This window comes from Boleophthalmus pectinirostris, unplaced genomic scaffold (genome assembly GCF_026225935.1).
Source record: "Boleophthalmus pectinirostris isolate CB_2022bp ecotype Guang Dong unplaced genomic scaffold, ASM2622593v1 HiC_scaffold_23, whole genome shotgun sequence".
In the NCBI taxonomy this organism is placed as follows: Eukaryota; Metazoa; Chordata; class Actinopteri; order Gobiiformes; family Gobiidae; genus Boleophthalmus; species Boleophthalmus pectinirostris.
Genome location: NW_026571207.1, coordinates 24,796,586 through 24,818,071, shown reverse-complemented (window position 1 = coordinate 24,818,071; position 21,486 = coordinate 24,796,586). Strand labels below are relative to the sequence as shown.

The 21,486-nt window shown below is 38.5% G+C and overlaps 2 protein-coding genes and 1 long non-coding RNA gene across 4 annotated transcripts; 1 reads left to right on the top strand and 2 right to left on the bottom strand.

Moving 5' to 3' along the window:
* The first annotated feature begins 204 nt into the window (after positions 1-204).
* On the top strand, positions 205-4,868 carry gpx3 (glutathione peroxidase 3). Its single transcript, XM_020927213.2, has 5 exons — positions 205-395; positions 1,086-1,236; positions 1,602-1,719; positions 3,799-3,898; positions 4,400-4,868. The coding sequence occupies exons 1-5, from the start codon at positions 312-314 to the stop codon at positions 4,613-4,615; spliced, it is 669 nt and encodes a 222-aa protein (XP_020782872.2). The 5' UTR covers positions 205-311; the 3' UTR covers positions 4,616-4,868.
* Positions 4,869-8,281: 3,413 nt separating this feature from the next.
* Positions 8,282-10,290, bottom strand: LOC129410700 (uncharacterized). 2 transcript variants are annotated; one of them, XR_008632999.1, is made up of 4 exons: positions 10,156-10,290; positions 9,309-9,458; positions 8,734-8,923; positions 8,282-8,696 (listed from the first exon to the last, which is right to left on the bottom strand). It is a non-coding gene; the product is annotated as an uncharacterized LOC129410700 (long non-coding RNA). The 2 variants fall into 2 exon arrangements; XR_008632998.1 differs by having other exon boundaries at positions 8,282-8,923.
* A 168-nt stretch (positions 10,291-10,458) lies between these two features.
* Positions 10,459-20,800, bottom strand: slc43a3b (solute carrier family 43 member 3b). The gene is made up of 13 exons (XM_055159548.1): positions 20,721-20,800; positions 19,803-20,015; positions 19,316-19,445; positions 17,903-17,949; positions 17,749-17,825; positions 17,236-17,328; positions 17,016-17,155; positions 16,112-16,224; positions 15,016-15,159; positions 13,319-13,426; positions 11,937-12,123; positions 11,493-11,616; positions 10,459-11,403 (listed from the first exon to the last, which is right to left on the bottom strand). The coding sequence occupies exons 2-13, from the start codon at positions 19,984-19,986 to the stop codon at positions 11,299-11,301; spliced, it is 1,452 nt and encodes a 483-aa protein (XP_055015523.1). The 5' UTR covers positions 19,987-20,015; positions 20,721-20,800; the 3' UTR covers positions 10,459-11,298.
* Positions 20,801-21,486: the final 686 nt, after the last annotated feature.

Genomic DNA, 21,486 nt, shown 5'->3' with positions numbered 1-21,486 from the left:
TAGTAGTAGTAGTAGTAGTAGTAGTAGTAGTAGTAGTAGCAGTAGTAGTATTTTATTTTATTATTTTTTTATAGACTATAGATCTAAGCTACATATCAGTTACTATTGTGAATAAGGAACAGACTGTGGAAAATAAGACTAAACATTTTCCCTTGTGTGCATTTTATTTCAAATGTAGGAGTAGGTACGTTAGCTGAGCGGCAGAGGGCGCCCTTCCCATCTCCATCCGTGGCCACGCCGCACTCCTGGGGTCTTTAAAGAGACACGTCAAGGGCGTCCGTCTCACAGAAGCTTCCAGCCCACTGTCCGCGATGGACGGCATCCCGTGGGCTGTCATCCCACTGGTTCTCTTGGGTCTGCTGCGGCCCTGTGCCGCGACACGTTCGCTCTCACAGGTAGGCTCAGATAGACACCTGTTGCTATCCATGGACTCTTTTTAGATGACATCACCTGTCTTTTTTACTGTACAAATAGGCGATTTTGTGGTAATTTAATACAACGTTTTAATTTGCATTTAAACCTAAGACAAATGTTAATATTCAGTTCCTATTTACCAAAAGTGTGTCTTAATGCTTTTTTTTACAGTGACCTTTTGCTCTGTTTACTCTGGGCTTATTTGTAACATGGCAGATGTGAGCTTCACTTAACTGCCTCACAACACTAGAATGTGCCAACAACCACGTGTGAACATGTGTTACTAACATGCTATCTTATCATGCTCCCATGCTATTTTGATCAGACTGTAAAAATCTTTACAGTAGGTGTCCATGTAGGGGTGGTGGATATGCCAAATAATTCAGGTCACATTAATAGAGATATCTATTTTTTCCTTACATTTTGGTCACTAAAGCCATCTGCTGTTTCTAAAACGTTCACACTTAACCTAAGATTTTCTTGAGCATATAGCTATATTAACTATAGAGGCAGTGACTTACGATGACATTTGCCTTTAAAACTCATGACGTATTTTGTGCAAAAAATTCATGTTGAAAATAAATGGTCTATTTGCATTTTTCATTCACACAAAAGCTTTAATTATGACTTTTATCAAGTAGTGAAAAGTGACTGGATTGTGTGTGCCACAGCGCTGTGACTCACTCAGGGCTGGCACTATTTACGAATACCAGGCAAAGACCCTGAATGGCAGCCAGACTGTCAGTTTGGATAGCCTGAAAGGAAGGGTTGTCCTCTTCATCAATGTGGCCACATACTGAGGATTCACCTACCAGTATGTGGGTAAGTAAACAGCTGCTTACAGTCATGTGTAAAAATGCATTTTTTTAGATTGGATAATTTGATGACATCACAAGGTGGAACACAGCATTTTGAGCTTTGAAAATGTAGAGAGACTAAAAATAAAGGGTTACTTCAACTGTGTGAACGACACAAAACACAACTTCAGGTAGGTTTTTGATGAGGTAACAAAATTATAACATGGCTAAAAGCTCACAAGAGTCAAGTTTGCATAATATACTACTATACCTATAATGTCATCTTTTCCTCTTGGCTGCAAAAAATAAGAATATTGATCATAAACTATAAACCCTTTTTAGAGTTTTTGTTGCACAATTTAACTAATGTAATTGTGTTTTTCTTCCCAGAACTGAATGCACTTCATGAAGAACTTCAACCACATGGACTCACAATCCTTGGCTTCCCGTCTAATCAGTTTGGGAAACAAGAGCCAGGCCAAAATCACGAGATCCTGCCAGGGTTACAGTAAGCAGATAGCATTAAAGTGCCTAGGAAAAACTATTTCACGTGGTTTCGCATTTTAAAGAGCCCATATTATGCTATTTTCTGATCTATGTTATAATGTTATTTCCTCATCAAAAACATACCTGGAGTTGTATTTTGTTTCATTCACCCATGTTTAACCCATGAATCCTACGCATTCAAGCTAAGTTCTTCTCTCAAACAGAAAACACTCTTTTCCGCCTTGTGATGTCATGTGTTTTTAAACTCCACATACTTCATTAGAATAATTTGGGTAATTCCAGCCTCAGAATTTCCAAATTTCCAAACAAAACCATTACATGACATCACAAGGTAGAACAGAGCAGTTTGAGCTTTGGAGATTATAGACAGACTACTAATACAGAATTACTGTGAATGAAACAAAACACAACTTTGGGAAATGTTTGATAAGGCTTTCCAACATGGCTTAAAGTTCATAAGAGTTAATTTACCCATACTGGTAATTTGCTGGATCAGGTATTGGTTCCATAATTTCGGTTAGTCCTTTATGAGAGATCATTTAATTTTGACTTTTTACTGGCAATCGAAATACCAACTTAAAACAAACTGTATTTGCAGAATAAATACACAACACTTTTGAATTCATTTTGTAATAAGTTAACTGTGTTTGTAATAAGTTAATTGTGGAAACATGCATTAATTTCATATAATGATTTTGATAGCGAACATCAACACACATTTCAAGTTTGGAATAAAGATTTATGTCCTGTGTTATAACTGTGGGATATCACATTCTAAACAAGAGGTATGAAAACACAGTCCTCCTTGTGCATAAAACTTAGAAATATTCCCCAGTAGTTTGCATCTGTCATCCAAATTTCTCTGTTTCTATGAGCTTTTGTGTGAATCAGAGTTTTATTTTCCAACAAGTAACATTTCACTATACGTGTAGACTATCTTGATCTGTGACAAATCAAGGATAGTTCAGTAAACCCAGCTACCGCTGGATGGCTTAACGATACACACAACATTAAATGCACAATTATTATTATCATATATTGCTATAACTTCATGGTGTAATGGGAGAATATAACCAGTCTTTAAGACATCCACATTTATATTATTTGGATCTCCTAGTGTGTGCATATTATGTTCTGTGTAGGTTACGTGCACATTGTCACATAAAAGTTAAAACAAGGGCAGGCCCAGGTGCAGCCCAAACAGGCTTTGGGTGCAAACATAATACGCTTCCATTAAATGGCATTATTTTATGTGCTTGAAATGAGGGTCAAACATTTTTAACTGAGGTTGCAATGTGAAATTCAATTTCACTATAGTACTTTTAATTAAAATGATCACTGACTGAATAACAACATCCACATTCATGTAACAGTAGAATGAGAAATGAACCATAACATTTAATCTTCGGAAACATAAAACTCTCCTAAGCTCTGGAAAAGTATTTGCAGTGTCACATACCTGAGTTTCTCTTTGTCACAGAGAATCCTTATTTAATTAAGTCCGATACCAGTTACTTCAAGTTTGGAAGGCTTAAAAGGCCCTGTAATAGTCTGATCTGTTTAAATGCCGTTTCCTCATCACAAACATACTTGGAGTTGTGTTTTGTTTCATTCCCTTATCTTTAACACACAAATCCTGTATATTTACACTGAGTTCTTCTCTCAAACAAAAAACACTCTGTTCCACCTTGTGATGTCGTGGTATTACAAGTGCTCCACTTTTGTTTTTAAACTCCATACTGTAACTACTGCTTCATGACTATTACAAGGTGGAACACAGCATTTTATTCTTTGGAGATGTAGACAGACTAATAATAAAGGATTACTCAAATATGTGTGAATAAAACAAAACACAACCCTTTTTTGAAGAGATAACATGAGAACAGCTAACATCTAAAGTTCACGAGACAATTTTGTGCAATTTTGTGGGACCTTTAAACACAAGCCATGTTTGTTTTTGTTTTTTGAGTGTAATTAAATATTAAATGTTGAATCTAAGGTAAAGTGCTACTGATATTTACTTGTTAGTTTTGTTTAACTTTCACTGTCACTGATAGGCTACTCTTTGTTTGTGTTTTAGGTACGTCAGACCAGGCAATGGATTTGTGCCAAACTTCAGGTTATTTGAGAAGGGGGATGTAAATGGACAAAATGAACAGCCAGTTTATACTTTCCTTAAGGTCAGTAATTTTTCATGTGCATTAAAGATGCAATGTGTAACTTTTCCAGTGGAGGGTCCGTCACCTCCTCGTTTTTATGGATACGCCATTGCTCTGCCTAGAATGTTCTACAGTATGACATTAAAAAGCTATACCTAACATTTATTTAACTGCAGTTGGTTTTATGTTTTTAAGAAAAAGAATTTACCAGATTTAGCAGAAGTGATTCAATTGATTTCTTAATTTTTTTAGACGCTTTTGTGTATTTGGTTTGCTCAGAGGTGGGGTTGTTTTTTTTTTTTTACGTTTCAGTCCAGATCTAAAATGTAGTGGAGTAAAAGTAAAAAGGATCCACTGTAAAATGTACCTAAGTAAAGTATAGCTACCTAAAATTTGTACTTAAGCATTGTACTTTTACTTTTGTATTTCATTACCTTCTACTACAGACTTAATATTCATTCCCTGTAAATAACAAAAATGTAAAAATCATTCACTGGTATTGTTTTTTTTTAATCTGTGCAGAGTGCTTGTCCCCCGGTTGGAGACACTTTTGGCAAAGTATCTGGCAGACTATTCTGGGAGCCACTCAAAGTGAACGACATCAAGTGGAATTTTGAGAAGTTTTTAGTGAGCCGAGATGGAAAGCCCGTGATGAGATGGCATCCCTCTGTGGAAGTGTCTGAAATTCGTACTTCCATCATCCTTTACCTACACAGCTTGTCCCAAAGGAGGCAGTAGATTAGACTGTGTAGTTGTAGTAACGTAATGGCGGGTAGATTCTGGAATAAGGAAATCTCATGTTAAATGAAGAAGGGGTTTGAAAGCAGAGCGTCTGTGGGGCCTCTTCGGAGTCTGGGTCCAGGGTAGTTCTTTTGTGCATTCAGAACTGCCCTGCTAAACCCAAGAGCATGCCATTTCCTTCCAATACCAGCACCTATGAGCCATTCACGCTTCCATGTTAATTACGTTCAATAAATCATAGTAGAAAAGATGTGTTGTGTAATTATTTATAACTAACTAAACAATGTTATTAAACGAGGTGTGGAAGCTTGTATCTGTCAGTTGTAAATCAATATGGGGATAAAAGTTGAGAAAAGTTGTAGTAGTTGAATGCTAATCTCACTGATAAGTACAAACAGCTCCTAACAAAATATTGTTTACATTAGATATAGTTGTTGCTGATGGACACTAATTAAGCCTTCGTTTGCACAATCCTTCGCATGTGTTGTAAAAGGTTGTGGCTGAAGTAACTTTAACTTTCTCATGGGATCCTATCTTAAATATACCTCCTAATGTGCCATTTTACTGGTTTGGACGGTTTGGATGTGGACAGACCGTGACCAGTAGGTGGGCTGGTACCATTTTGTGAGTTGTCATAGAGATGACACTAACACATCACAAATTGTTGTTTATCCAGATTGCGTTTTAACACTAGTGTAACATGCAAGGTAAGGTAAGTTTATATGTATGCAGGCCAGAAATTTAGGGGCCCGAGGGCAAGAAGATTCACATGGGTTCCCCTATAATATAAATTACAAGGCAGAGGTTCCACTTTTGGACCCCTAAGACCCTGGGGTCTGGGACAACAGACCTCTTTGCCCCCCACCTTTTCACTGAGATACAAAGGTGACAGAGAAGTGCAATGTAAATGTTGCACCAATTCAATTCAATTCAAAATGCTTTAGAGAATAAGAAATAAAATCACAATATAAAATAAACATATCAAACATCAAAACATAAATAATCATCATAAAATTAGCATTAGAAGAGAAGAGAGGAAAGTACGGGATAAAAACCGCACAGCTAAACAGAATCGTTTTGAGCATGGATTTAAACTGCATTGCATTGTATAACTTTTCTGGTGGAGGGTCTATCAAATGTTTTTCTCAGTGGAGATGTTATTGTTTGGCCTGAAATGTTTCATAGTATGGCATTAAACCTTTCTACTTGAATACATGAAAGGTAGATCTGTTTAATGTCATGGTGTGGAGCATTCGAAGCAGAGCAATGACATTTATAGAAGATGGGTTCCCAACCAAAATGTTGCATAGTGCACCTTTAAACATAGTCCAAGTATAGCCTGTCTCACATGTTCAGGAAGACTGTTTCAGGTTTTGGCTGCATAAAACTCCCATAAAACATTGACTTCCCATGTTTAGTTCTGACCAGGACTCAGCAGGATGCCGCATGTGAGACGGTTCATATGGCACTTACATGTCAGAGATGTTATTAACAATATACAACTTTTAAGACAAAAAATATAACAGCAAAAAGTGGGAATAAATTAACTGCTATTACCATCCTCTGTGTTCTTTATCACACTACTCCTGCACACTGTTAATTTGCAAAAACATATTACTTCATTTTGAAAAATAATCTATTTTAGAGACTTAATTTTACAGCTAATAATGAACCTGAAGTTGAGTGGATTTGAATGTACAACACTGAGTAAATTATAAGCACTATTTGTGTTTTAAATTTGTGCTTATGTGTTTTTATTGTTGCCTTTTACTGTTTACTTAACCAAAGAAATATAAAAGTGTTGTTCCAAGTACATATTTGACCTCTGCGAAGTTAAATATCTTAGTCCTGAGATCTCATTATATTATTAGATCCATTCTCTGAACTCAAGTGCCTCCGTATGTAGGGTCAGAAAACTTGCACTTTGTCGCCCCCATGTGACAGCAGCTGTGTCTTACAGTAAACCAGTGCTTCTCAAATAGTGGGCCCCCCCTGGGGGGGCGCGAGGCTCCGTCAAGGGGGGCGCGTTTGACCTCGGGGAGCATGCTTTTTTATTTTTTTATTTTGATTTTTTTTACTGTCTTAAGGGCCGTTCACACCAAAGCGTCAAAAAACGCCTTGACGTCTCTATTTGGAGCCTTTGCATTTGAGTTTAGACGCCCCCGACGCGCATCTTTGACGCGGTGGACAAACGGGACAAAAATACTTGACGCACGTACGTTGCCCTGGAAACAAGAGCCCGGTCCCGCTCTTTTCCCGAAACAATATCAGACCAGACTGAGAGAGTGTTTTTATGACATAAAACATCAAAGGAGGAGATCGGGTCGACGACTGGGGCGAGTTTATATTTATACTCCGCTAATGACACTGGATCAGTCCCGGTCTAGTCCTGGTCTAATACCGGTCTAGTCCCGGTCTGGTCCCGGTCTAGTCCCGGTCTAGTCCTGGTCTAATCACGGTCTAGTCCCGGTCTGGTCCCGGTCTAGTCCCGGTCTAGTCCTGGTCTAATCACGGTCTAGTCCCGGTCTAGTCCCGGTCTAGTCCTTGTTTAGTCTCGGTCTAGTCTCGGTCTAGTCTCGGTCTAGTCCTGGTTTAGTCCTGGTCCGGTCCTGGTGTATTCCTCGCGATCGGCTCGGTGATTGTGGCGTATATATTTATTCTCCGTTCATGTTTGTGGTTCTCGTTCTGGTTCTCGGGTCTTTCTTCCTGATAATAACGTCGCTGCGTCTCTGGATACTCGTCCCTGATTGGTTGACGCGGCGCGTCTGACGCGAAAAGTTCAGCATTTTCAACTTCTTGACGCTTACGCCTTGGACGCGCGTCTTGGCCGCTGACGCCAAAACGCTGAAGACGCGCTGCGCTGACGCCAGATTCGCGCCGCGCTGACGCCGAAAACGCGCCGCAAAAACGCAGGACGCTCTAGTCGCGCGTCCACATAGACTTTACATAGAAAGTGGACGCTTTGACGCTTTGGTCTGAACGGGCCTTTAGAATAAAGTGCAATTGCACTTCCACTACATTAGGGGGCAGTGGCGCTCTCATTGGCAGAGTGTGCGCAGGGAGCATTCGCTCGGTGGTGTAGGAGTTTTGTTTGCACTGAGCATGCGCGCTTTGCACACAGCACAGAGTTTGAGTATGAAGTGTAGACACGAAGGCTGTGTCCCAATTCGAGGGCTGCAGCCTCCGAAGGCTGTGAAGGCTGGGTCCTTCGTCGGCCGCGAAGGCTGCAGCCCTTGAACTGGCCTCCGCGGACCGCCAGGCCGTTGCGGAAATGGGACAGGTCTAGACCTCAGAGCCACTCCCCTGTCGCCTAGCAACCGAGGGACGCTGCTAGCGCTAATGCTAATGCTAACACGCTCCGCGCAGATTCCACACACGGATCAGTAAAAAGACGCACAGGTCATCAAACTGTCGGATTTTGTGACCAAATTATTTTAATAATTCGCATCCAAATCTTATGGCCAAAACCGAAAATGTATGTTTAACTTTTGCAAAACAAAACGGCTATATTTAAGGGATACATTTTAAATAGACTAAATTATCTTAAAATAAAAAAAAACTGTGATGAGATATGCATTACTAAATATTATCATTATTAAGGATTTTTATATTGACCAGGGATTACATTTATACAGTCAGTTTGTAAAGAAAGAAAGACATCTCTCCTGAGAAAAGATGATTTATTAAACAATCCAAGGAACTTCTGGAAATACTTTATCATAATATGAAGTCAAATATTAAACCCATTACACACACTCTGCATTAACAAGTTAGTACAAACAGCTGTATGTCAGTAAATCTCATTGTGTTCCCTTTTTGCTGAAGCAAGTGACAATCAAAAATGAACAAATTATCTTTGCCAGATATGGTCATGTGGAATACCACAGCTTATCTGCAGTACAATAGTACATTCTTATAGTACATGTAATTAGTTACTATCAAAAGAGACACCAAATAAATGGCACATTTCGCCATAAATCAAATGTCAGTACAGGCTGAAAAACATTCAGAAACACTTATGAGCAGATGTTTTCATTTCTGTCTCACACACTTGTTCAGATCATATGAGACTCTGGACCTGCTCCTCAGAGACTCTGGACATGGACAGTGGAGACATGGACAGTGGAGACATGGACAGTGGAGACATGGACATTGGAGACATGGACAGTGGAGACATGGACAGTGGAGACATGGACAGTGGACTTGGACCACTCAGTGTGATGTGTCTCTCGTCTTCTGGAGGAGGAAGAGCAGAATGGTTGTTGCGTCTGATTGATTCAAAGTTCTGTCCTGTAGAGTGAAAACCTGTAATGACACACACATTAAGAACACAAAACTATTAGAGGAAAGTAAGTTTCAAAGAGCATGCAGCCCCAAAGAACACCTGGACTCCCTCCGCACTATTTACATTTATTATTATTTATTTATACGCAAGGGAGTGAGAAAAACAATTTCGATTCTTTATATGTTTTTGTATGAAGAATTGACAATAAACTATTTTAACGTTGAACTTAAACTTTGATGTACATTCAGATTCAAAGGCAGTTTATATCTGAAACAGCTAAATGAATAGAGGAATCCCACACATTTGAGAAATGCATATTTTCACAATTTAAATCATAATTTCAACATGAGCATGATTCATTTGCAGCTCTTATTAGTACAATTTTCAATGTAACATGCCCCATACCTAATCGTTGGCAGGAGTCTGGGTCAGCACCTCCAGCTCAGTGTTGGCTTTACTTTGTCATCTGCATTTGACCCATTTTATGAATCACAAGCATCTTGTCAGCCAACAGTTCTGTGGCCCCTGCAGTGTGCCGTGTCCTCATACAGGAGGCTGCAGATGAGAAAAAAAATTCATGTAAAACAGATTTCTCATTGTTTATAACATTAGATGTGACAGACCTAACAGACACAGTCAGGTCGTATCTACACCAGGTCGTATCTACACCAGTGTCTGCACAAATCTGTTAAACGAGCCTCATGTCCATCATAAATCTGACCTGTCCAGGCAGGATATTATATACTCTTCACTTTTACAAACATGCACGGATTGTTAAAAGCAGATAATGTATTCCCTGAATGAAATGCACACGTTGGAGGCATATATTATGTGATTTACAAGTAAATATGAGCTTTGATAGAGTCAGACTGAGTCTTTTTTCAGCTGAATGTATGAAATAATGTGTGTTTCATCTTAACTCCGAGCTACACTGACCAACTGTTTACATGTTTACACTGTCCGTGAAAACGTGGAGTTTTCTCCTCGTAGCTTCTTTAAATCACTCTGTGAGCTTCTTTTCCCCTAACAGTAAAAACATGATGAGTGTTTGATGGAAATGTGTCCAAATATGAAAGTTTGAGCGGACTTTTCATCGCATTAGCTGCACATTACTAGGCAAACTTTAGCTCAAAACTCCGCGGTTCACGCAGTTAAAAACAAACTTATTTGACAGTTTTGTGGGACTTATGGTCGTATTTTACGTTTACAGTTGTGATAGTAATGATTTCCTAAAGTTAAAAGTGTTACTCACATGTTTTTCTCCGCTCTCGGGACCGGCTTTTTGCTCCGTGTTTTCGAACATCTGACTGCCGCCGCGCGGTGCATGCTGGATACTGAAGGCTGCGAAGGATACTCGGATGTGTCCTCCGTTCGCGGCCCCATCTCCATGGAAACGAGGCCGGTTTTAGGGCTGCATTTGAAGGCTGCATGACATAAAAATGAAATGGGACAGGCCTTCTTTCACCGGAAGTGACGTATGCGGCCTTAAAACCAGCCTTCGGAGGCTGCAGCCCTCGAATTGGGACACAGCCGAAGTGTAGCAGACCCTCAAGTGACACCATGAAAAAATATTTAACAGGGATGAGAAGACAGGTGGAGAGAGACGGAGATAAAGACACAAACGAAAATCTCCCAAAAGCTAAGACGAGGAAATATGATGAAGCGTATGTAGCGCTTGGCTTCACTGTGACTACGGTGGGAGACGAGGAAAGACCGGTGTGCTTACTGTGTCTAAAAATGTTGGCAGCGGACAGCATGAAGCCCAATAAATTAAGGCGTCACTTAAATACATTACACCCCAATCACTCTGATAAGCCGCTTGAGATTTTTCAGCGAAAACGTGCCGAATATTGCAGACAATCATCCCGCATTTCCTGACTGCTACTTCAGTAAACCAGCGAGCGTTGTTGGCGTCATATAAGGTGGCAGTGTTACGCACAGGTGTACTTATAACAATTTTATAGACAAATGATACTATCTATAGTCACGCGGGGGGGCGCGAGATGTTTTATTCGTCCTAGGGGGGGCATGACAGAAAATAATTGAGAAGCACTGCAGTAAACCAAGGTGAGTTGGAAATTGCTGTGAAATATCAGATAATAATCGTAATATATATATATATATATTTTTTTTTTAAAGTACATATAATTTGTTAATCAAATCAAATATAAAAAAACATAATTCATAAAAATAACAGGTGTTAACAATATACAATCTCACGCACATACATAGTAATTGCTACAATTGCTATACATGATACATAGTAATACATTTGCTATGTCCAGCTTAATTCCCAATTTCTAACAGTATAAGCTTCAAGCTTTTGCTCCTGATAATAATAATAACAGCATCTTTAAAGGAACACTGTAAAATGAACATACAATACAGACAGTGTTTACAGTGTGTTGGCGCGCTGAGCTGCCTGACGGCGACAGTGGAGATGGACATAGATCGGGTGAATGAAAGCCAAAAGACTCAAAATGGTCAAACCAACGTTCACCTGCCGCAAGAAGAGAAAATCAGTGAAGTGAGTTTTGTAAACAACTGAAGTCACATTTAAAATATGTATTATAATAGTTTTGAACTCACGTAAAACGGGTCTCCGTTTAAAACATCTTTTACCAGTGTTACACAAGGATACTGCAGGATTGAAAACAGGGCAGACAAAGCCATAACCAGGCCATACAGCTTTCCAAAGTGACATGATGGGAAACTACAGCACAAAAACCAGGCATGAATATAACGCATACATGGAGCATTTGAGTGCTTATTTGTAATGGTTCAAGGTTGGACTATATCATGGACTCAAAGTTTGCAACTAGTCCTAACCTCTTAAATAAGTCTTAAGAGGTTAGGACTTTAATAAGTCTTAAATACAATCCCTGAATCATTCTTAAACCGTTTGTTCATTATGAATTAAGTCTTATTACTGCTGTAAATATTGTAGTTATTATAAGTATTACAAACAAACAAATAAACTAAACTAAACCTATATGTGGAATACCATAGACTGTAAATATGTGGGATACTCACGCCACACTGATAAAGGCCGCGTTGCCACCATAGAGAAAGGAGCGGTTGAGCACCTGTAGAATAAAGGTGGCGTACTGTAGCGGCAGAGAGGGGATGGTTGCACACAGAGAAAACATCACACACTGAAATGCCGTCAGGGCCAAAGACAGCACCGAGGCTCTGAGGTCTGCATCACGCTCACTCTCTCCTGCAAAGACAAAAGCACTTGAAGGAACTGTATGTAACTGCACATTTTTTTTAAATGTACTACAATCACAACTGAACCTGGGTTATCATAGAGGACACAGTTTTCTTCTGATTCTCACTATACGGACCGCATATACTGCACCTGCAGATGCTGCACTCGCACTGATTAATGATGCCGCAGGTGCTGGGCTTTACGCAGTGATGATTCAGATTAGAGAGACTAGGTCATGTTTATGGAATTTAAAATCAAAATCCAGCTAAGCAGGGCCAGGCCTGGGTAGTACTTGGATGGGAGATTACTGGGAACAACAGGTGCCAGTGGGGCGCCACTGGCAAAAACTGCCATTGTGTCCTTAGGCAAGACACTTCACCTGCATTGCCTAGTAAGAAAGTGGTGTGTGTATGAGTGTTAGTGGTGGTCAGAGGGGCTGATGGCACAGATTGGCAGCCTCTCTTCCTTCTTTGCACTTTGGGTGTCTTGAAAGGCGCTATATAAATAAGATTAATTAATTAATTTTTTTTTTTAAATTAAGGTGTCATTACAATCTCGATATCAGGTAGCCTGTTTTTATTTTCTTATAACAGCACCACATTGCATCATAATACTTCTGCTTACTGATATCCACTTCTCTTACTGTGGTTACTCTTTACGACCAAATATAAATTTAACAAGGAAAAAGGACACGTGATTAGAGTCAGTAAATAGTACTACAACCAATGTATGACACACTTCCTCACATTAAATTGTTTTGATACATAACCTTCTGAAATTTTTTTTTTTTTATTTATATATTTGCAGTAATTGGTAAACTTTTGACTCGAAACCAATACATTGAGTGGACTATTCAACTAAAAGATTATTGTCCTGGGTGTACCTCGTTCAGTGGCGGATAAAGTACTAAATTTTGTAAAAGTAAAAGTACAGATACAAATGTAAAAAGTTACTCAAGTAAAAGTATCACATGAAAAAAAATCACTCAAATAAAAGTATTAAAGTACCTGTCTAAAAATTTACTTTAAGAGTAAAAAGTATTTTGCAGAGATTTTGAAGATTCATTAAAGGATGAAATATTGTGATTTTGACCTCGTTTATGGCACATAGTTACTAAGACAGGCCCTAGATAGTAACATGAATGCTGTCTTTATGTGAAAGTATGATATATGAGTAAAAAGTTTTTTATTGTATTGAGTGTTACCTGGAGCTCGGGGTCTGCCCTTGTGTCTGTCCATGATGAGGCCATTCCAGGGCGCACACAGAACTCCACACAACTGAGTGACAGCAAATGCATTGATGTACTGGCTCACTGCAACAAACAAATGTAATTATTTCATCATTTTATAAAACACACCAATATGCAGAAGAGGTGAATATTAAATAAACACTCAATTACAAGTAAAATAATGATACATATGATTGCTTCTTTACTTTCTTGCACTTTATAACTTTTGATGTAGGGACAGCCTCTTATTTGTTTTCATGGAGCTTACTTTGCCAGGAATTTTTTATCTCTATGGAAACAAGCAGATAGCATCAGGACAAGTTACAAATCTGATCTGTGGAGAGACAAACCCACTCACAGTATGCATATTTTCAAGGTATGCTATACAGTCATCCCAAGCTATATCGCGGTTCACCTTTTGCAGTCTCGCTGTTTTGCAGATTTTCTTTTAGTGCAATTTAGCATGTTTTTTTGTCAAGCAATCTCCTCCGTGCCGTGGATCCAGTACAAATGCATTCAGCTGCCAAATTTTACATAAATGTTTGATCGCTAGCAGTGTGGTTCTGAAGACATTTTCTCCCTGACAAAATGCACAGTTGATAACACGTTCTGCACTGACAAAGTCTCCTGTGGTCGCACCCAAAAGGCAGAGGAAGACAATCATCGCACAAAAAGTTGGACTTCTGGACATGCTGAAGGAAGGTAGAAGCACTGTAGCAGAGTCCTGCACCAGGCAGGTTTTAACATTTTGGAAGTTTAGGGGCAGGTATGCATGCGGGCAGTGCCGGGCAGACCTCTGTGCCAGAACACTGGTCCTTTCTCCTGTGGTCACCCCGAGCCTATCCCGACAGTGAGTCCTGGCTCAGTTCTGGTTTAGTTCTGGTTTACTCCTGTTTTAGTCCTGTTTTAATCCTAGTTCAGTCCTGGTTTATTCCTCCTGTTTCAGTCCTGGAATCAGTCCTAGGTTAGTCCTGGGTCACTGCTGGGTCAGTCCTGGTTTAATCTTGGTTCAGTTCGTGGCGTATGCAGCGCAAAAGTTTGTTATCTTGGGTTAACAGGCGGGTGCGGTGCTGTACTGCACGGGTGTTGGTCTCCAAAAATTGACCCGTGCAGGACTCTGCGCTGTAGGGCTCCATTACGGAATTAATTAATCTTCAGTTCATTACATAAAGAAGGATGCAAAAAGGGTTAACTGTCCTGTGTGAGAAAAGTGTATAAAGTGTGTGGTGAGGGGTGTTACAGCCTTAAACATCTAAAATAATTGTAAAATATAAAGTTGACTACTTTGGGGATTTCACTTGTCTCGGGTTATTTTTAGAATGTAACCTACACGATAAACGAGGCAACACTGTACAATGTTGTTTCACAATAATAAAAAAAAAAATGCCTGTAACTGAATGAATATACATATACAGTATAGGTGGTATACTGTCAAACATTGTAGGCAAAGTGGCAGACACCCCACCAGAAAAGTTACATAGTGCATCTTTAATACTAGTCAGTGAAATTCATACCCAGCTAAATCTAATGTTTATTAACTATCTCCAACCCAATATCAGTCCAGGGAAATACAACTTAAGTAAATCTACAGTTCATGACCCAGTTTGACTCCACTTTTCACTCTTCCTCTGTGCATACATACGATGCCATCACAGAAAAAAATGCCATAGTACCCAGTGTAGGTTCCCCTGCTGTGAGCCTCTGGAGCATTGGGTTGAGTGTGCCGATAAACAGATAGTGGCGCAGCTGCATCACTGATAACCAGATGAGGTGCCAAAAGAAGAACCATGACAGCAGGCACTCACGGAAACTCCTCTCTGGGACAACAGGAGATAAGGAATAAGTTATTAGCACAACTGAACCAAGTCATGTCTCATTCAGCTCAGCTAAGTGATTTCAGTGCGGTATGAATACAACTAGAGAAATCATAAATTCTGTTGCTATGGCAATTGTAACGCCCATCTTGTGATTGTAAGAATTCTAATAGAGTTATGTTAAAACAGAGCCACATATTGTACTGATTTAAAGGACATGTATCCAATTTTTTTGCATGTATTTGAGAACACTTTCTTCTGCCCTAGATATGTTGAATAAGCAGCTCCTGAGGTCAGCTGCGTTCTGTTTGCAACCAATTTTAAAGCGTTTTATTGTCCGAAAATCAAGACGTTCATAATTAGCATGCTAGTTGTTGTTAGTTTTACCGTGACTGCAAATTACTATCATGATTTGAAATCATAAGGCCAGTGAAAAAAAAACTGTAAACTGTTTAAAGTGGGACAGCTAAACCCACAAGCACAAACACATTTCAAACAGAGTTTCTAAACTGGATGGAGCCTGTGTACTAAAGAAAAGATTGGGTAGGAGGGCAGGCTCTGAGGGTATGAGGAACAGTATGATTGATTGCACAGGAAACCACCCTTTAAACTCTGCCCCTGCAGCCAGGTGTTTTAGAAACCCATGCCTGTAGTCTGGGCAGTCCTGTGTGATGTCACCAACTACTAGAAACTGCAGAAGCCAATCAAGGCAGCATAAACTTAAATTTGGATGTTTTCAACCAGCAAGTTGCAAATTTACACAACATCCACTAATGTTGAAAAAAAAGAACAGGAATATTAGATAATACTATTAAAACACCACATTGATTTAGTGTTTAGTCCAAACTCACAGCACTTTTAAGACCTTGAAATGTGCCTTTCACTAAATTCTTAAAATCAATATTCACTGGTCTAAACTGTGTGTTTCATGAATATGTGAGGTGTATTTTTAGACCTTGTTTTGGAGTGATGTCAGTTTTTAGCTGCGTTTCTTCTGAAGACGCTTTCTCAGAGCCGTTCTCTGTGGATGACTCTAAACTCAGAGACTGGGATCGGCCACAGGAAATCCTGACAAGAACAAGGTTTATACTGAAGTCAATCAGAGTGCACCAGTGTAATTATTATCATGAACCTGTGTGTCTGTTTCAAGTTTTTTTAGATTATTGTTTTAGCAATTCACAAAGAAAGAAGAATGTCAACCAATGGCTTTTGACCCTAACAATGGAAATGAAATGTGTAGATCTAAATATGTTTCTATTATGAAAGCATTAAGACAATACAGATATATACATTTTTGACAAAAATATGAAATAGAACGTTTGAGATCAGAACCACCACTACAAAATCATACACTGCATGCATTTTAATCATGTGTAGTCTATACACCATGTTAAAATCTAATTGTATGCTACTTGTATAACTTAAAAACCCCAAATGTAGGGGAGTGTGTGTGTAAATTGAAATGTAGTTAAGGTTATAGAAACAAGTAATTTGAATTTAAATGTTTTGTTTGCTTGTTTCTATAGATATGCCATTGCTCTGCCTGGAATGTTCCACAGTATGACATAAAAACTACCTTACATTTGTTCAATTAGAGTTGGTTTTATAGTTCAAAAATACCTTGACAAACAGGCATTCTGAATGTGAACAGGCTTGCCTTTCCACAGATCTGTAACTGGAACCTGTCCTGGTTTGGCCTCCATGAAGACAGAAGAGGTTTAATGGCATACTGTGAGACATTCCAGACAAAGCAATAGCATCTCCATGGAGAAAAGCATTTGACAGACCCTCCACCAAAAACATTACACAATGCACCTTTAATATAGATTATAGTGCATAAAAGTAAGTTTGAGTCATACCCATAAGTGTATTGCTCTGGCAGTGGGTAGGGGATGAATTTTCGAGGTAGAAGGAAGAAAGTCCTGAGCATATGAATGACACTACAGACTGACAGAAACAGAAACGAGACGCGGAGGGAGACACCGGTCTCATGTAAAAGCTGAAATAAATGAAATAATCAAATTAGCACTTTAAACAACTAAGAATAAATATGGATCTTATTTATTAATTTTTTTTTACCTTGATGATTAGGAAAAGAGCAGAGGAAGAGTCAAATGCTCCGTTGTACAGTGTGATGATTGTGGAGCGGCGAGCACCAAACAAGTTTCCCACCTTTGCAAAACAAAATGAAGATTATTCAGTTATCAGAGCATTCAGGGGTTTAAGTTGTTACATGGTGCCATTTTGGGGACAGCTGTAAAACAGTCCTAACGTTTCATCTTTCTGTAACACATTGGATGATATGATATGCATGATATGGATGATAGAGCATACATGGGACTGAATGGAGGTAATCCCAAATATATATTTTATATTGTTAAAGTTATTTCCTTCATTAAAAAAATCAAAGATGCAGAAAAAAAACAAAACAAAAAAACTACAATACATGATAAAAAAGTACCACAGAACAACAAAACACTAACACCACAATATTGTATTATAACTACTGCTACTTTGTAATGTGTAATATACTGTACTACTATACAACTACAACTACTCACAATGCCTGGTGTTTGTCAGTGATCTGCTTACTTGCATATTTGTCATTAGGAGTAAGAGTCCACCCACTGCCAGAAAAGACATAGCTGGAAATAGCAGGTTGGAGAGAACTGGTGGGAAAAGGCAATAATTAGATCTATGAACAAATAGAAAACAGATCACAGACTTAAATTGTAACTGATTATACCTGCAGAGGAAAATGCCACCAATAATGTGCCCATAGTGTAAAGAAATCTGGGAAGACAAAGAAAGGGTTAAATATGTCATTATTTAAACATGCCACAAAACTATTCTCCATCTGGCTCACAGTGTAATGGTCTAGAGACAGTTTCCAGCTTGCTGGGAAGTAACGCGTACCACATCTTGAAACAGAAAATGTTTTTGGACAAACAGTCCAAAAGCTGAATGTTGAAAAATAAAAATATGCCCAAAGGTGGCCAAGTTCAACAGATGGGAGGACATTGGGGTGAATTTATTTTATGTAGGTATGTTTTGCCCTCCTCTATAACCTTTTGCCCTCCTTCATAAGCAGTATATGTTTATTAGCCCAGATTATGTCAAAATCCCAAATAACAAAGTGTCATAACAAAACCAATGTGTTTTTCATTAAAATGGGAGGAGGAACAACAAAAGAGAAGGAATGTTATGAATGTTAGATGTGAAGTCAGTGAGAGGAGAGGATAAAGTCAGACTCGGCGCACAGGAAATTAAAATGGGTCACACACAGAGAAAGGTGTTTATTTTTAAGGATCGTATGTTGAAAATTTCTATTAATTGTTTAAAGAGTAGGAGTGAGCGGGTGGCCAATCAAAATTATTCTATTCGTACTATTCACAGTGCCTGGTTCATCTACAGTAAGAATCTGAATCTCAAATATTATAATAATGGCTCTATCTGAATAAATCATTGAAATTTTACGGTTACATGATATATATACATGTTATATTTTTACTGTTCACCCTTTAAAATATATAATATACTGATCCTTGCCATAGCTTGAAACCCATGAATAGTATTTCAATAGTAGGTTTGTACAAGATGTAAGTTACCTAAAAAACATATTATTTAACTTTCAACCCCCCTGGATTTTTCCCAAGGTCAGATATGAGTCAGGGGCAACAATACAGTATGTTTTCTTAGTTTCATGCTTAAGGCACCTCACACTCCGTAAAGAAACCAGTGAATGTCAACAGACTAAATATGCATTCAAAAACAGAGGCAATACTTTCCATTAGTTTGTTAGAATCTTGTTCTGTTTTAGTAAAATAAAGGACTAGTAAATGGGTGAGAGAAAGAAAGAGAGAGAGAAAGAGGGAGAGAGATCCTTTATTGATCCGAAGGGAAATTCAAGTTTAAAAAAATTCACACTGTGCTTCTCACTGGTCAAGTAGGGTCAGCAGATCCAGGGCAATTTATAAGAGACTTGGAAAATATCATAATTTGGGTTAAACAGTACAATAACCCAATGTATTCCATGGTGGTACTTGGTTTACTTCACATGTTAACCTTTGTCTTTTCTTTACTTTACAACTGCCTTTACCTTACTTTTGGGGTTATGACCTCTAGTTTGTGTGAGTTACACATTTGTCACTGGACTTACATCGCAAAGAGACGAGCCACAGTAGTCCCAAAGCGGTCAAACAGGAAACCATTGGGCAGAGTTAGAAAGTTGTTCATGAAAGATGCAATAGTAAAGACCAGAGAAAACTGCTCATCCTGCCCACGGCAATCTGCAAATAAACATAAAAAATATGCAGAAGAGTATTGTCAGAATTAGTTAAATCATGCAACTCTAAGAGAACCAAAATTATAGTGATCAAAATACATAATAATTAATAAAAAATATTCAGTGACCCATCATTTTGATGTGTTCTTTTACATTGATCTCGGACCATTATATCACCATTTGCTTGTCTCCATGGACATAGATACGTTTATGCCACACTGAGGAACATTACAGGTAAAGCAATAACATCTTTATGGAAACAACCAGGTGGCAGAAGCACAAAACAGGAATTCATGTCACCTGTTGCTACAAATCTCTGGTCATATGTGTTGAGAAAAGTTAATAATTTAAATAAACTGACCTAGTGTGTGGGTGCCGTTTATTGTGGAGTTTACACACAATGAGCTGAAATATCCTTCACTTTTAAGAACAAAAACAAGGGACGCCCATCCGAATATTGCCCCAGCAAAACACAGGCATTCAACTAGACCGGTCGCAAAGGTGAGCCATCTGCGGACATCTGAACAGCTCCTCAGACACAGCATTGTTCCAGTCTGAAGAAATTATGGTCAACCTAAAAGACACGCAATAGAAATACATGAAGTGAGTCAGTTGTGTAATTGCTGTATGATGTCTCTGCAGGTTGACTGTCTGTCTCTTGTATTGTAAATGGTGTATTTGCTTATTGAGCAATGTTATATTTTATGCTTTTTTTGTTTGTTTGTTTAAGGAGGACATTAACTTCTGCCATGGGACTACAAATAAAAATATTTTGGCATGTTTAAAGAAATTTTCATTAATATGCCCTGCCCCTGAAATAATAAATACATAAATAAACATGCCCAACAGTATGTGCCAGTTATCATTCAGTCATAATTATTTTAAAGGTGCATTGTGTAACTGACACCTGCTTGTTTCTATGACTATGTAACTGATTTGCCTGGAACAGTTCTACCTTGCATATTGCATACTCAATTACAGGTTAATTTATAGCTCAAAAATATCTGCATTTTGACTGTGAGCGGGGTTGCCTCTCCAGAAACCAACAAGCTACAAATCGCAAGCATTTAAATGATCTCAAATACTGATAGAACATAAATATTAGCCCGCTTGGTTTAGAATGGAAAATATTCAAAATATGTACACATTGAAGACTACTTGTAAATTATGCAGATACATTTTCTGTGTGGAACAAAACTACTATTTGAAGCACATTTAAATTACATGTAAGAGTAAAAAAAAAAAAAGTTAACAAAGACATAATTTAGTATGTACTTACAACTCAAGCTCTGAAGGATAATTTCTCAGACCACTGCTCCCCATACCGCTGTAGTTTTCTTTATATAAGGCCAAGTCTTCTCTTCCTCTTTCTCCTTAGTTGCACCTCCCTCTCCATTTCCTGCACCGCTTTTACTCATTATCTGGCCACAAACTGCAGTCATGACTGATCCAGGAAAAAAGGGTCAGCAAACCCGGTGTCACTGGGACCAAAACATGCATTAAGTCATCAATAGGCAGCCTGATCATGTCACTTTTAAAAACATCTACTGTATGAATAATTTTGTAATATATGTTGTAATTGTCTGTAATGCCAATCAACTAGATTAAGCTTAAAGGTGCATTATGTAACTTTTCTGCTGAAGGGTCTATCAAATGCCTTTTACTTTGTTATTACTTTGTATGGAATGTTTTGCAGTATAGTATTAAACATTTCCATCATCATGAACACCAAACCAGACCAAGTTACAGGTCAGATCTGTGGAGAGCCAACCCTGCTCACAATCAGAATGCCTGTTTTTCTAGATATTTATGAGACAGAAAAAAAACAGTAATTTAAGAAATGCAAAATTGTGCTGTTTAATGTTTTAGTGTGGAATCTTCTAGGAAAAGCGATGACATATTCATAGAAACAAGCAGGTGATTGCCCACCAACCAAAACGTTATACAGTGCACCTTTAAATTGACCTTTAAATTGTGACAAAAGACAAAATTACTATATTACTACAAATCCAAAATATAGAGGCAAAGAAAACTGTTGAACTGAC

Excerpts from the sequence above, each read along its gene's own strand:
- slc43a3b (XM_055159548.1), bottom strand. The coding sequence starts at position 19,986 with ATGCTGTGTCTGAGGAGCTGTTCAGATGTCCGCAGATGGCTCACCTTT. Across the intron at positions 19,446-19,802 it reads AAACGGCACCCACACACTAG|ATTGCCGTGGGCAGGATGAG; the intron begins GTCAGTTTATTT and ends GTTTATTTGCAG. Across the intron at positions 16,225-17,015 it reads CCAGAGCAATACACTTATGG|GATTTCCTGTGGCCGATCCC; the intron begins GTATGACTCAAA and ends TGTTCTTGTCAG.